At 41.9% G+C, this 16105-nt stretch overlaps 1 protein-coding gene across 1 annotated transcript in view; it reads right to left on the bottom strand.

The window, feature by feature from the left end:
* The window catches only part of LOC105923485 (complement C3), a 33353-nt gene that overhangs the window by 9501 nt on the left and 7747 nt on the right, over positions 1-16105 (bottom strand). Inside the window, exons 13-29 of the mRNA XM_036144879.1 lie at positions 15199-15314; positions 14957-15100; positions 14526-14741; positions 14218-14418; positions 13281-13433; positions 13012-13141; positions 12531-12599; positions 6709-7017; positions 6147-6420; positions 5111-5196; positions 4590-4729; positions 4301-4510; positions 4045-4105; positions 2915-2998; positions 2612-2815; positions 1208-1283; positions 637-793 (exon numbers count right to left, since the gene is read on the bottom strand). Coding sequence (XP_036000772.1) covers positions 637-793; positions 1208-1283; positions 2612-2815; positions 2915-2998; positions 4045-4105; positions 4301-4510; positions 4590-4729; positions 5111-5196; positions 6147-6420; positions 6709-7017; positions 12531-12599; positions 13012-13141; positions 13281-13433; positions 14218-14418; positions 14526-14741; positions 14957-15100; positions 15199-15314 — 2630 coding nt within the window. The remainder of the gene's footprint in view (positions 1-636; positions 794-1207; positions 1284-2611; positions 2816-2914; positions 2999-4044; positions 4106-4300; positions 4511-4589; positions 4730-5110; positions 5197-6146; positions 6421-6708; positions 7018-12530; positions 12600-13011; positions 13142-13280; positions 13434-14217; positions 14419-14525; positions 14742-14956; positions 15101-15198; positions 15315-16105) is intronic.

Here is a 16105-nt window from a genome sequence, read left to right as displayed (position 1 = left end):
TTCATAGTTCCTTTTCTTCTCTATTTCTGATTTTTATAGCTTTCTATTTGTAAGTTTCTGTTTCCTTTAGTTTTAAACCAAGCCACAAAGCTATGGATACATTACATTATATTTTTTTATGCTAAGTATTTGTTCAAAATTACTTTTTTTATTTACCCTCAAATAAAGTATTTCTGTTTTTATTCTGTTGCAGAAGTCAGAAACATGGATTGTATCCATAATGTAATTTAAACACAGAATCAAATTTTCTTGAAAACAGGAACTTTCCTTGCATCTGGACAACATGATCAGTCATAACTGTTGGGTTTTGTAACCAATTATTTACACAATAAAATCTGCAATGTCCGTTTTAATCAAAAACCATAGAGTTATATCGATATTTAAATACTCTCACGAGTAACTGACAATAACAAACTGGTGAGTAACCTGCAAGCAATAAAAGTGACAAAGCTGCTTTGTACCAGAGTCATATGTCATTATAAGCATTTTTACAAAACATTTTTCAAGCGTATAGTCTATCCACTGCTTAGAGTCAGCTTTATGTTAGTTTAAAAATGTAGCTGAATGTGCATGATAAAAAGTGTGAGAGTGCAGTAAATGTGCAGACGACAGAGTGCGTTCTTGAACGAGCCTCACAGTCATCGTGGTGGTATAAACCGGGTTGTCCTCTTTGTACACGCCTTGCCGGATTTTGTTGGTCACCAGGTAGAGCAGAGGGTCGCAAACTTGTTGCTCGGAGATACTAACGATGGGGTGAGCCATGGAGAACACTTTGACGACGTACGCTGTGATCCTGCACATTGAAATGGAAATGAGTCGATGCACATGTTTGGAAAATCTGTTAAACTAAGGATTCAATTAACTAGTTTTAAATGTGTACAACTGTATTGGTGTGACACTGTCTCTTCTCCTATTATAAATAATTAACAACCACACATGGCAGGAAAGCCAGAAAAATATATATTTTAAGTGATTTTATCTTCTCTTTTATCTTCTTAAGCTATAGAGCCTAAAGAGAAATGGGAATTGTCAGGTTAAAGCTTTATAAAAACTGGTTTTAATTACAGTGAGGTTATATTTTACCTGGTTAAGTAAAGGAATCTGCTGACGATCAAAAACCAGCAAGAATATTATGTTTGATGTGTTTCTGCTTACCTAAATTTGGGAATTTGCTATCAAATGTAAAAATGTAATTTTGCAGGATTACCATGTACTTGCTCCTTGACGCCTGTAGGGGGGGTACGAGCCATCACTCTTTCTGTATGCCAGCTGGTTCTCATAGCCTTAGAAATAAATAACATAAAATAAAAAATAGATCAAATGCAACAGAATATTTAAACTTCTCGATGTCAGAAAAATAACCAACCATAACCATATAAAAACATTCATCAGCTAATTAGTCAACTATGCTCAATTTATATATCTGTCAATACATAAAAGTGAATACATTTTTTTTCCTGTTTTATTTATAAATTTACAAATTACAGGAAATTTTACCGATAAGAAAGTCAACATACCTAATCACTACCCGGTCTTGCAAAGAACCCCATAATTGGGCACTGTTAGTGAGCGCAGATGATTTAAAGTAGATTTTTTTCCTGTACAAGTGAGGTTTCAAATAAAATCCATGGATCCCAACGGCATAAGAAGTTATGTCAAAGGAAACTATTTCGTAGGGCATGTTAGGTCTGCCTCTTTTTCCTGGGGGTGAACACATTACTGCGGAGTTGCTCTTGTCCGTTCATTTTGAGCTTCCCATCTGTCTGTCAAGTAACTTGTGGAAATTGGAAATGTTGGCAGCTTTTTGGATATCACAAAGTTAGGGTAAGAATCTACATTGTCAAGATAAAGACAAACATCTCTGTCCCCTGGAGTCGATTTGCAAAGAAAAGCATGAATACAACTGACAGAAATGCTTTATATATATATATATATACATATACATATATATATATATATATATATATATATATATATATATATATATATATACATACATATATATATATATATACACACACATATATATATACATATATATATACACACACACACACACACACACACACACACACACAAATATATATATATATATATATATATATATATATATATATATATATATATATATATATATATATATATATATAATATATATATATATATAGATATTTATATATAGATATAAACTTAAATGTTGTTACTTTTACTAGTAATTCTGGGTTTGTTTTAGTTCCAAGATGTTTTGTGTTATTCGTCAAGCAGCCCAAACTTGTGTTTTCAGGAATGCTAGCTGTGCTAACTCCGCTATTCACAAAGATGCTAAATACAGTTTAAAATGTCAGCTCTGTAGTGATTTGGCATAACCACTCTCATTATTATCCTGTGTAGCATTCTATCAATATAGCCATTACTTGTCTTTTTATTCAAGTAATGTATTTTTTTGTTGATTGAACTTTTGTTTGATCAGTTCATCCTGAAAGTGACCAGTCAGTCAATTTACTGCTCATTATATCTTTGTGGAAATACTAATCATCAAACTTTCCATTTGTCAATTTGTTTACTGTATGTCGACATACTGCTAAATTAATCCACTTCATCGCTGTCTAACCTCTCCTGATGTATCGGAAAGCCTCAGCCTTGCGATCCACCCCTACACTCTCCCAGTTGTTGCTCCGGTCCAGATAGAGGGTGGCAATAAGCGGCAGAGTGATGGAGGCCAAGTTCTGCTCCACGCAGCCACCAGGCATCTGGATGAGAGACGCCAGGGAGTTCTCACTGATGGAGTTATCGATGCTGTCTGCCAAAACATTACCTGGAAAGAAGCATTAAAGGAGCAAAAATCTGGATTCCTCTGTTTTTGTGGGATATTTTTTTTAAATCATCATCCCCGCTTGATTGGTTGGTGACTCACCTCTGACATTAATGACGGTTTCAGGCACAGAGTTTGGCACGACTGACTCCAGTTCAGCCCTACCGATGCGAACCGTCTGAGTTCCTGCAGTACAGGAAAGAAAATCGATAATATGTCGTTGATTGGGAAAGAAAAGATTCTAATTTTACCCAAACACTGTTCCAAAAGAACAACTTGCAAGTTACACAATAAAAAAATAAATAAAACACCAAATTCCATCCTAATTTAGATCAAGAAAACCAAAATGTTTATAAAGCGTGAAACAGATAAATGAATCATTAGTTTCCATGAGTTGATTTAAAAAACACATTTCTGACACAAAAAGAGTCTTTAGGGCCAAATCAGACGTGTAGTTCCATTTAAGGATGATTACATGGTTTCCATAGATGCAAAGTCACTGTCCAAACAAAGAATTCATTATTTTCTTTAGTGAAAAAAAGATCCTCCTTTGACATATTTTGATATTTTTTAACTGGATGTGTGGTGAACTACTGACTACAAAGGAATTGTACTGTTTTACATCAGAAACTGCAGAATTTTAGAAATCCATTTGAATGCTGTCATAATTAAAATCTTTCAAAGACAGTTTTGGCTCTGTACTGTGATTTACGATAGTGCTAAATTGGAGTTTAATGAGATTAATAAACACAGTGGTAAACTGAATGAAAAAGCCACAAACTGCAGTTATAGAGTAAACCAATCCAGCTAAAACAGTCCAGCTGAATTTCTTTGATTTGTTAATAAAATAAAAGAGTACTTTAAATTCCCATGTAGGGTGCCTGACAGGTAGGTCTCCGTGCCTATCTCTGCCTCAAGCATTAAATCATCAGATAAATATTTCCTTTATAATCAGCAAAGCCTTATGTTGGTATTCAACGCCATTAAGCTGCCGTGTGCTGACTTTTTTTTTTTTTCACCCTTTGTTTGTTTCCTATTTATTTCTAATCCAGGAAAATAGTACGCTATCACAAGCTACTAGCCTGAAGACAACTGAGCTGGACTCGTTGTAAAAATGATGACGTATGCCAGCAGTGGTAAAACAAACAAAAAGAAAGGAGCCTGCACATAACATCCTACAGATGAAGTATCTCAAAATGTGGTTTATATGTATAGAAGGTAAAACTACATGCCTCCTTGAGCAGACGGATTCAACACTGTACTCCAGACTTCCGTCTTCTGCACTCCGTCCAGCTGTTTGGGTCATGAGAAATTGATTGTACAAGTTAAACCAAAACAAGTTGGAATTTTATTGTAAAATCAAACTTGATATATTTAGAAAGTAAGGAGGAATTACATTTAGTTTAGTTTATTTACTTTACACACAGTGACAAAAATCAAAAATTTCTGCCAAATACAGTACATTCCCTTCAAAGTTCAGCGACTCACCACGACTCGCAGCGTTTTCTGGATGCGGTCACCGCCCGTCATATCTCTGCCAACCACCATTACTTCCAGCGGAAGCTTGCCCACCACCAGAGGCACAATGGTGTAAGGCACCGCCACAGAGGAGCCCGCCGGCACCGTCACTTCCTGGGTGTGTTTGTCCTTGAAAGCCACGCTGCACATGCCCTCTGTCTTCATCAGCACCACCCTCACCTGAGCAGAAAGATGGCACACGGAGATGAGTGCCAACTAAGCTGACCAAACGAAGGGAAAATCAATGGCGTCCTCTTACGTGCATCTCATCGTAGCCGTAGTTGTGGACGACAGCTTTAATCTCCACCTGTTCGTTCCTCGCCACAGAGTAAGGAAGCTTTAGGTCGACAAAGAATCGCTTCCAAGTTTTGAAATTGTACGGCTCCGCGACACAGAAACCTGAAGCCAGATGGGGATCAGGAATGAGTTTTCCAAGGTTGCTCCTGTACTGTTCATGCAAATGAGAGGTTGAACTTCCACAGCTTATAGGTTCTTGGATTTGTACCATCAGACGGGGTTTTGTGAAGTTTGACAAGTCGGTTAGCCTTTACAGCTCCCCCATTTTTTTTAACTTTAAAACAATAAATATTTGCTGTGCTTCTTAAACTATAAATAAAGTCACAGTTACATTTTTTTTCTTCACTTTTCTTTAGCAGGGGGATATTAAGTAATGTTTTATCCCAAAAGACTGCAGGCCAAATATTGAAATCAGCTCAGAACAGTGCAATGTTGAAGACAACATATTATGTGTAGTGCATTTCCTGCCTCTGCCAGCTTTACCTGTCTGAGGTGATGCACTGATGGCCAAAATGCCCCACTCTGTGATGCTGTCAGGTAAAGGATTTTCCATATTCTTCAATGCCAACCTGTTGATCAAATTCAACGTTTCAATATGTCCAACAGGCATGAAACAATACATTTTCCATGCAGAAACCTAAAGACAGAATGTTGCACGACATGAAGCGCCACTGGACAATACTGTGTAGCTTAAACTGGGAAGGCTGCCTTACTGTTAAATCCATCCCACTGTTCCAAAATGCTTCAGATTCAAATTATCAAACTTTTCAGTGCAACTTTGAACTATAAAAAAAGTATTAATAAAAATGTTTACAGTCTTTCTTTTCCAGATTCACTTTATGGTGTTCAGTTTTTAAATATGAAACCAAAGACTGTAAGATTTTATAATAATTTAGAATAGGATAGTGTGAAAAGTCTGAACTAACAAGCATGCTCTTTATTTATTTCAAATCTATCGTGGAAAAAACCTGAATCCCATCCAGACTTTTTCAGACTTTTCAGAGTGAGTGAATCTTAATAGATGAAAAAACCCATAAACTGAAATTATAGAGTAAACCAGTGCAGCAAAACCAGTTTAGTAGAATTTCTTTAAATTTGTTCAATGAGCAGTTTGCCTTTCAAAAAAAACTCACATCTCTAGACCTCAACCACATTTTCCTACTACTAAGTTTTAAAGTTGTTCTTGTAAAGTAATGTGGTTTTCCATGGAGTAAACACATTTTGACAATACTTCATAATAATGAAATCATCACATTTAAATTCTGATTTATATGTGATGTGTTCATTTATCAATTTGACCACCAGGAACTCCTCCATAAGGGTTTTTTTGATGCTTTTGTTAAAAAGAAGCAAATCAAAAGAAAAGAACAGTTTTCGAATTTCCCAGCCATGCTTATGCAGCAACATACTTAGTGCAAATGGATCAATGAAATGTACAAATGCAAAATAAACAAGGAACAATTCAATGTGTAAGACAAGATAAAATGTTCATTAGAAGCTCACTGCTCAGATCATTTACCCGTCTTTGTCTGGCTCACTCGGCAAGCTCACGTCCATCCACAACCAGGACTCGTAGAACTTGGAACGAAGATAGACATCACTCTCATCCAAATATTCCCACTCTTCTTCTTCATTGTCCTCCAGCAGCGCAAACCCCCGACCAACTTCTGGAACGGCAGCAGCAACTCGAGCTCGTTCTGGTGCTCGAGACCATTTGTTTGCATCTGAAAAGCTGATGCCTTTCAAACCCGTTGTGGTGCGCTCACGTGCGACTGGTCGACTTCCAGACCATTCTGTAGAAATGAATTCATAATTCATATTTATGAAAAGGTAAAATCATACCTGCTCATACTTGTGATTTGCACAGCTCAAGAGTATTTTTTATTTATTTTTTTGGTGAAAAGATGTAAGCCTTTGTGCAATTTCAACACGTTGCTGACACTGAAACCGTCAACGGCGACGGTAATTACCTTGACCTTACATAACACTATAATATGTAATTAGCCAGGTAGCGTTTGCACAAACTAACTGCACAACCAAAAAATTAAACTGCAACTAAATGAAAAAAGTTGAGCATTTACCAAACATGTCGCTGGAGAGAGGTATCATCAGCCGTGAATATAATTTCACATCAACAGAATAGGGAAGATAAGCACGGGTCGGTGGAAGGGTGGTGGTTGGGGGAGCAGTGGTCATGGGCGGAGGGGTGGTGGGAATCTCTGTGTTGAACACCTCGTCCCTGTAAGTGGCGCAGCAGTAGCGGAAGGCCAGGATGCACTCGGGGCCCTCGGTGATGTAGAGGGAGCGCCGGGTGCAAGAGTACGGCATTGGGATGACCCTGAGGCCGTCTTTGCAGCAGCGCCGCTCCAGCTTCTCCTTGTAGTGACTCTCTGAAAGCAAAGGGGTGGGTGAGAGGGAACGAGTGGGGAAATCAGAGCTTATTGTTCATACATGCACCGCAACATCTCCCTAATAGTGACCTCTTCACTTACATAAAACGTACAAAAAGTTTAGAATGGACGAGGTTTTTGGCAGAAGGGTCACCGCTAAAGGGAGGCTGTAAAGTAAAACATCCACAAACAACAGGTGGAAACTATGCCGTAACATGTTGTAACTATTGGGGAAGGTTTGTCAACTGCTTTAAGAGTCTTCAGGCTCATCTTTAATGTTATCTGACCCAAAATTAGGAAAATATTTTGGGTCAGGTGTTATGGACAGAGGTGGAGCCAGTCCTTCAAATGACATGCACAAACAATTAAAAATGCTGCACAAGAAATCCAATTTTAAAAGTAAGGCAGCTTGTTTAAAAGCCCTTAAAACAACCCACTGCACGTGAGGTTGATTTTTTTTTTATTGATTCCAATTTGGCTACTTCAACCTCATGATCACTGTGAGTTCAGCAGGATGTGAGTCGCTTTTTAATTAAATTAAATCTATCTTGTCTTTCTAACTAGTCGTAATGGATAAAAGTTTGTTCTGTCATCACCCGCTCAGGGGAGTTCCTCTTTATAATATATAATCAATATATAATCAAGTTTTCTGAGGACACTGCTCTCCTTGGTTTGCTCAAGGAGTCGCGTGTTGCCCATAAATTGTATATTAAAGCTGCTAACATTCCCATTATTTCTTGGGTCATTAGGTAGATAAAGCCCATATGACATGCAACGTAATATCATGAAAAGGGTCAAGCCTTTCACATATTTAGATGTACATCTAGACTGTCTATGTCTAAAAAAACTGTTTTGTGTCTGTAAAAACATTGTGAGGCATGTCTACATAACAATACTTGAGTCTCTCCTTGGGTACAGCAATACTTGCCGGATTGGTGAAACTGACTGTTCAGAGAAAGGGCCCAGATTTCCAAACTGGTGAAGAGAGTGAGCAAGATCACAATTCCAGCTTCCCAAGAGCCAATTCAACAGGGCATCATGGTTCAATTAAAAAAATGTGCTGTCCTCTGACTATATTTTGTTGGAGTCAGATGAGAGGTACAAGGTTCGTTTATGTAAACACAATCGTATCAAAAATCTGTTCATTCTTCTCTCCATCAAACTGTGAAATAATCAGTCTGCTGAATTTTTGTATGAATTCCTAATGCACATCTATGAATGGTTGTCATTAATGTTGTTTGCTTTTATTAATATACTGTCCAGTTCAGTTCCTCTATTGTCCCAGGTGGGAGAAATTTGTTTTTGCAGCCAGGCTTTCTCATTCATTCATTCAAATAATTAAAAAATCAAATTCCGTCCGTCCGTCTTCTTCCGCTTATCCGGGGTCGGGTCGCGGGGGTAGCAGCTTCAGTAGGGAGGCCCAGACGTCCCTCTCCCCAGCCACTTAGGCCAGCTCCTCAGGAGGAATCCCAAGGCGTTCCCAGGCCAGCCGGGAGACATAGTCCCTCCAGCGTGTCCTGGGTCTTCCCCTGGGCCTCCTCCCGTTGGGACGTGCCCGGAACACCTCACCAGGGAGGCGTCCAGGAGGCATCCTGACCAGATGCCCGAGCCACCTCAACTGGCTCCTCTCGACGTGGAGGAGCAGCGGCTCTACTCTGAGTCCTCCCCGGATGACTGAGCTCCTCACCCTATCTCTAAGGGAGAGCCCAGACACACTACGGAGAAAACTCATTTCAGCCGCTTGTATCCGGGATCTCGTTTTTCGGTCACGACCCAAAGCTCGTGACCATAGATGAGGGTAGGAACGTAGATCGACCGGTAAATCGAGAGCCTCGCCTTTTGGCTCAGCTCTCTCTTCACCACAACGGATCGGTACAGCGCCCGCTTCACAGCAGACGCTGCACCAATCCGCATGTCGATCTCCCGCTCCATCTTCCCCTCATTCGTGAACAAGACCCCAAGATACTTGAACTCCTCCACTAGGGGCAGCACATTCTCCCCAACCCGGAGAAGGCACTCTACCCTTTTCCGGTTCAAGACCATGGTCTCGGATTTGGAGGCACTGATTTTCATCCCGGCCGCTTCGCACTCGGCTGCGAACCGCTCCAGTGAGAGCTGTAGATCACGCCCTGAAGAAGCCAATAGGACCACATCATCCGCGAATAGCAGAGACGCAATTCTAAGGCCACCAAAACGGATCCCCTCAACACCTTGGCTGCGCCTAGAAATTCTGTCCATAAAAGTTCTGAACAGAATCGGTGACAAAGGGCAACCTTGGCGGAGTCCAACTCTCACCGGAAACGAGTCCGACTTACTGCCGGCAATGCGGACCAGACTCTGACACCGGTCGTACAGAGACCTGACAGCCCTTATTAAAGGGTCCGGTACTCCATACTCCCGGAGTACCCCCCACAGGATCCCCCGGGGGACACGGTCGAATGCCTTCTCCAGATCCACAAAGCACATGTAGACTGGTTGGGCAAACTCCCATGCCCCCTCCAGAATCCTGCTGAGGGTGTAGAGCTGGTCCAGTGTTCCACGGCCAGGACGAAAACCACACTGCTCTTCCTGAATCCGAGATTCGACTATCCGACGGACCCTCCTTTCCAGAACCCCTGAATAGACCTTACCAGGGAGGCTTAAGAGTGTGATTCCTCTGTAGTTGGAACACACCCTCCGGTCCCCCTTTTTAAATAGGGGGACCACCACCCCAGTCTGCCAATCGAGGGGAACTGCCCCCGATGTCCACGCAATGTTGCAGAGCCGCGTTAACCAACACAGCCCCACAACATCCAGCCACCGAGGAGCTTTTTAACAACCTCGGCAACCTCAGCCCCAGAGATGGGAGAACCCGACCCAGAGTCCTCAGGCTCTGCTTCCTCAATGGAAGACGTGTTGGTGGGATTAAGGAGGTCTTCGAAGTATTCCGCCCACCGACACACGACGTCCCGAGTCGAGGTCAGCAGCACACCACCCCCACTGTAAACAGTGTTGGTACTGCACTGCTTCCCCCTCCTGAGACGCCGGATAGTGGACCAGAATCGCTTCGAAGCCGTACGGAAGTCTTTCTCCATGGCCTCTCCGAACTCTTCCCACGCCCGAGTTTTTGCCTCGGCAACCAGCCGAGCCGCCTGCCGCTTCGACTGCCGGTACACATCAGCTGCTTCTGGAGTCCCACAGGCCAAAAAAGCCCGGTAGGACTCCTTCTTCAGCTTGACGGCTTCCCTCACCGCTGGTGTCCACCAGCGGGTTCGAGGGTTGCCGCCGCGACATGCACCGACAACCTTGCGGCCACAGCTCCGACTAGCCGCCTCAGCAATAGAGGCGTGGAACATGGTCCATTCAGACTCAATGGCCCCCGCCTCCCTCGGGACGTGTTTAAAGTTCTCCCGGAGGTGGGAGTTAAAGCTCCGCCTCACAGGGGACTCCGCCAGACGTTCCCAGCAAACCCTCACAGTGCGTTTGGGGCTGCCCGGTCGGACCGGCTTCCTCCCCCGCCATCGGAGCCAACTCACCACCAGGTAGTGGTCGGTGGAGAGCTCCGCCCCTCTCTTCACCCGAGTGTCCAAGACATGCGGCCGCAGGTCAGATGAAACGACAACAAAGTCGATCATTGAACTGCGACCTAGGGTGTCCTGGTGCCAAGAGCACATATGGACACCCTTATGCTTGAACATGGTGTTTGTGATGGACAATCCATGACGAGCACAGAAGTCCAACAACAAAACACCACTCGAGTTCAGATCAGGTGGGCCATTCCTCCCAACCACGCCCCTCCAGGTCCCACTGTCATTGCCCACGTGAGCGTTGAAGTCCCCCAGCAAAACGAGGGAGTCCCCAGGAGGGGCACTCTCCAGTACCCCTTCCAAGGATTCCAAAAAGGGTGGGTAATCTGAACTGCTGTTTGGCCCATAAGCGCAAACAACAGTCAGAACCCGTCCCCCCACACGAATGCGGAGGGAGGCCACCCTCTCGTTCACCGGGGAAAACCCCAACGTGCAGGCACCGAGATGGGGGGCAACAAGTATGCCAACCCCAGCTCGGCGCCTCTCACCATGGGCAACTCCAGAGTGGAAGAATGTCCAGCCCCTCTCAAGGAGGCAAGTTCTGGAGCCAGAGCGGTGCGTCGAGTTGAGTCCGACTATCTCTAGTCGGAACCTCTCAACCTCGCGCACAAGCTCAGGCTCCTTCCCCACCAGAGAGGTGACATTCCACGTCCCAAGAGCCAGCTTCTGCAGCCGAGGATCGGCTCAAATTCCATTAAAATAAATTTGTTTTTATCCTAGGATGCCTAAACCTTCTCTCAGAGTGGAGAAGCTATGTTACAGAACAGAACATTAATTACCTTTGTATGACACATTACTCCTTTGTTAGACTATTAAAGACCCTTTGAATACTCTAACTTCTAAGTATATCATCGATCTGCCTTTTTCCTTTAGATCTTTTGTTGTGTCATTTTGTTGGGTCTGGTGTTTTTGGGTCTTAATCTTCATATGTTAGTGTTCTATCATTTACTTATTTGTTTTTAATCACCCCAACAACATGTCAAACGGCTGTACACTAGCCAGATGGCTAAAGAAAGCACATTTCTCTTCATTGAGGTAGCACATTCCCATTTTAAATAAATAAATCACATTGGTTATAAATGTAAAACATTTAAATCCCAAATGCTCACTGTTAGAGAATATTGTGAAATAGCGCCAACAAGTCTATAACTATTAGACACAACTGAGACAAAACATTTCTGTCCTTTAACCACAAAACTGCTGAATTATCTAAATTGGACTGGGACTTTAACTGGAACTGCTTGCTTAGATGAGAGAGGGGATGGATATTAAACGGTCCAGTTGAGCTTGTCTTGAAACAAGGGAGGAATTTGTGAAAAAGCACCTCCTGCTAGCTGTTAGGTATGGCGGAGGATCTGTGATGCTGAGGGGCTATTTCTCTTTGAAAGGCCCTGGTAAATACCAGAACATTTAAAAGAAGAAACTCGTGGACAAGAAATGGCTCAGCATCAGGTTCAGATCCAAAACATAAAACTGGTTCACAAAAACATAACTCCATTTAAAAAGTAACAATATTTGACTTCTCCCTCTCCTCCCCACATCAGTTTGTTCAAACTGTTTCTGCCTTTATGCCCAGGACTCTGTAGAAAAGTTTTACCTGAATAGAAAAGGGCGTTATAAACATATGGAGCCCAGGAGATGAAATAACCTGCACTAACCTTTTGTTGTTATTTTATTACACAATGCATCTCTATATAGGTAACAATACCACAAAATAGACAAAAAGTATAGTTTTTATTCAGCAGTTATTACTACTAATGGGGGGGGGGGGGGGGGGTCAAATAAATGGAATCAATAAATCATTGCATTTCAAGTCAAAGTTAAAGCAGGAGGAGTCTTGTAAATCTTATGCAAGACAACACAGTTTCAGCCTCACTATAAATCCCGTTTAGGATTAAGTGAAAAGCCACATCTTTTCTGTTTTGAGCGGATTTACAAAATACTCACCCAGCCGTGCTTTACGTTGGATGAGTTCAGCAGTGCGCCTCCTTCTGGCGCTGCCTGGACAGCGTAGGGCTAAACGACAAAGAGAGTGTTGTCATTTTATGTGCGTATTAGTAACTGCACATTAAACACCTATGTGGATGTTTAATTATCAGTTAATATATAAAGCTACCCGGCTCTCTGATGCCCTTAGGGAAAGGAGAGTTCAAAGCAGCTGCTTTTAAGCACAAGTTATTTAAATAGAGCAGATGTTATATTCTTAATAGATAAAATGAATAGTAAAAAGAAAGTCTTCATTTCCAGACTTTTCAGACATATTTTGAGAGATTGAAATCCTTTTTAGATCTTTAAACAAATGTGTCTGCTCTTATGGTAAAGAAAATACTCGAAACCAAATGTGCAAAGTCATTACACAAATGTGATTCTTCTGGTTTACAGGTATATTTTCTCCTTATTCAATAACAGGACTGATACGTGTGAATACCTTGTCGGGTTTTGGTTTTGACTCCACCGCTGGAGGAATAAAGAAGTCCCGCATCAGTAAACACTCCTGTTGCATCTTGACCACCTCCTCGGGTACAGCCGATGTCTCCGTGCTCCACCACGTCCCAAATCTGAACGCAGGGTTCAGTTGGGAAGAAAGAAAGAAAGAAAGAAAGAAAGAAAGGTTTATATGAACATCATTTTGTTTTGTAACCTGCTGCCTTGTGACGCCATAGCAGATTTTACTAGTAAATATAAACAAAGACGTGCCTTTCTCTGTGTCAGTCGCTCTCCGTTCAGGAGGTACACAGCGTTGTCCACAGCCACCAGGCTGACTTTTGCCCCTGGGTCACCTCGTATCTGGAAGCGAAAGTTTTTCCCAGGATCGTAGTGTGGGCGTACAGAGTCTGTTGTAACCTTCAGCTACAAAATAAAGATATGAAAACAACACATTTCTGAAAAAAACTATACTTGATAAATTATTCATCCAATCATCTCTAAAAAGAATTAAGCAATAGTTGACAGCTAGCTCTCTGTATTTTTTTTGCCATTTAAATACAAACAATAGTTGAAGAAGTCTCTTATAGGAACGTTGTCTAAAACAGGGGTTCCCAAAGATGACTCAGTTTGTGAAATACCCTTAAGATTTCTGACTTTGCAATGTTAAAAAATATCTTAGTTTTAATATAACAAACAGATCCCCTATCATGGAAAATTATCTTTTTTTTCCCTCAAAAATTTCCAACTTTTTGACATCAAACAAAATACCAATTCTTTCCTGCAAATATGTGAAGTTAATCTAAAGATGTGAGTTTTCTGTTAATCCTCTGTGGCCAATAATTTTTTACTACTTTATTCATTGGATTTCGGGGGTCGCAGGCTGATAGGTTAAGACCCCTGATCTAAAACAGCATAACATCTTTTAATTTATACTTAAACAGCAGATTTTTATTTCTACTGTTGTAAAACTAATCTTTACATAAAGACAGGTCTGAGCTAGAAGAGCATCTGAATTTGGCCAGTTCAATGCTTAACTATTTCAGCTTACATCTAAAGTTACCTTAACAGTTTTATAGTAGTAAGAGAAACAGAAAGACATGTAAACCACACACAGCCCAACTTCATTTGATTTTTAACATTCACTCTCTGCAGTAACCTGAGATTTTCAGTCCTCCCCGGTAACTCTGAGAACGAGCTAAACGCTCACCCCTCCAACGCAGCTGTCCACCACGTCTATCCAGACAGAGTCGGACACCAGCTCCTCCCGCCCTGTCCAGGGAATACTGTAGAACGCCACGACCCGAAACGAGGGCATCATCTCCGATGTGACCAACAAGCCAACGCTGGTCACCAGCTGGCCCGTCACGTCCTGACGCTTAGCGCTTATGATTTTACCTTTATTCAGCACCTGCACGGTTTTGGAGGACAACGTTCAAGCGTTTCACTATAGCAGACACGACGCCTGATTGTGCACACAGGAAATGTCTTTGTTTGCGACATTTGTCTTTGTCTCACCAGGTAGGTGACGTGGTTGATGAATTGTCTGTGCGACTTGTCAGACGAAGAGACGGAGAACTGCAGGGATAGTCTCTCTCCTACAGACGCCGTGTTGGTGTCCGTGGAGATGTACAGGTAGTTCTTCTGCGCCCCACTAAAGGTCCTGTATGGATGAACAGTAAACTGCTGCTTGGCCTGCTGATCTGGTCTCAGGTCAGCCTGGACCGTCTCTGCCTAGAAAGACAAAAAAATAAAGATACAGTTCTGTTTTTTTCTTCCCCTTTCAATTTGGAGCCTCAAAATGCTTTTCTTCTCACCTATTAGGAACAAGTAGATAACTAAAATATCTTTAATCTTTCTAGTATTAAACATGTTTTCTCTGTTAGTTGTGATAAAAAGCTGCATGTGTGCGTTTTCCTCACGCTACATTATCGTGCAGTTCTGCTCACAGTGAGAGTTTGAAGCTGTTGTTCAACGGGCATGTTGATGGTGGCTCTAGCGGTTCCCGATGAGACGGTTAGCGGTGAGGCCAGATGCGTCAGCTTGACCAAGACATTACGGGCGGGGGACCCGTCATGTTGGCTCACCTGAATCTGAAAGAGTTTAAGAAAATTGTTTGGACTTCTGTTTGAATTGGTCAAAACTAAATGACTTTCTGGAGTAGAATGAAAACACTGAAGACAGCCCTTACTGTTATGTCTAATGGCATTCCCGGCTTGAAGTACTTTGGCGTGTCTTTGAAATATATGACATACGGGGACTTCACAATTTTTATCCCAGTCTTTTCTGCCTCAACCAGATCGCTTCCTGAAAAAAAAGAATTAGCAAACGTTTGAGTCTCTAGATTTGCACGGCTGGCAGATATACCCCCTATAGACTGGAGGCTGCGATTGCAGACTAAAAAAGTACTCACTCCAGAGCGTTAAATGTAAAGTCACACCAAACTCTTCAGGTTTGTTTGAGAACTGTAAACCATGTTTTACTTTCCTTCTAATTTAAAATGATACGGAACTTGTATGTAAAGCAGACAAATATGTATGGTTGTAACGTGACAATAATCAGAAAAATAAAATGGTAAAGTTCAAAAAGTTCCCTTTAGTACTTTACCAGGTGCAGCACTTAATAGGAATATATTTCATTTTGCTTTGTCTGAAATATTTTTGAAGGGGGCTGTGTTGAAAAGTGTCCCTGTGCTGGACTTTACTGCTTGAACAATCTGGTCCTTCCTTTGTGTGGATCTAAGGGAATATTGCAATTCTACCGTAAAAAAGACAGCTAATGAAAAACGTTAAAAATAAATAAAACGTTACTAGATTATAGCAACACAGTTAGTCAAAGATAAGATTTGGATTTCCCAGAAACCTAAATACAGTGGATAGACATTTGCCCCATGCTGCGGACCTGCTCTGATTACACCAGACATCCTGATAAACTCTGGTCAGATTGCAACATACGTGAGAGTTTGGTCATTCCCAGCTGGTCCTTGAGCAATAGAGCACTGTATTGAGCAACAACAAGAAAAATGTAGGCTTGGGTCCTCTCAGCCTGGGAGCTTGAGGGTCCTTCTTAGGATCTTAGCTGTTCCTACGATTGCGCTC

Source organism: Fundulus heteroclitus, chromosome 13, assembly GCF_011125445.2.
Source record: "Fundulus heteroclitus isolate FHET01 chromosome 13, MU-UCD_Fhet_4.1, whole genome shotgun sequence".
Classification (NCBI taxonomy): Eukaryota; Metazoa; Chordata; class Actinopteri; order Cyprinodontiformes; family Fundulidae; genus Fundulus; species Fundulus heteroclitus.
This window is presented reverse-complemented; position numbering and strand designations above follow the sequence as displayed.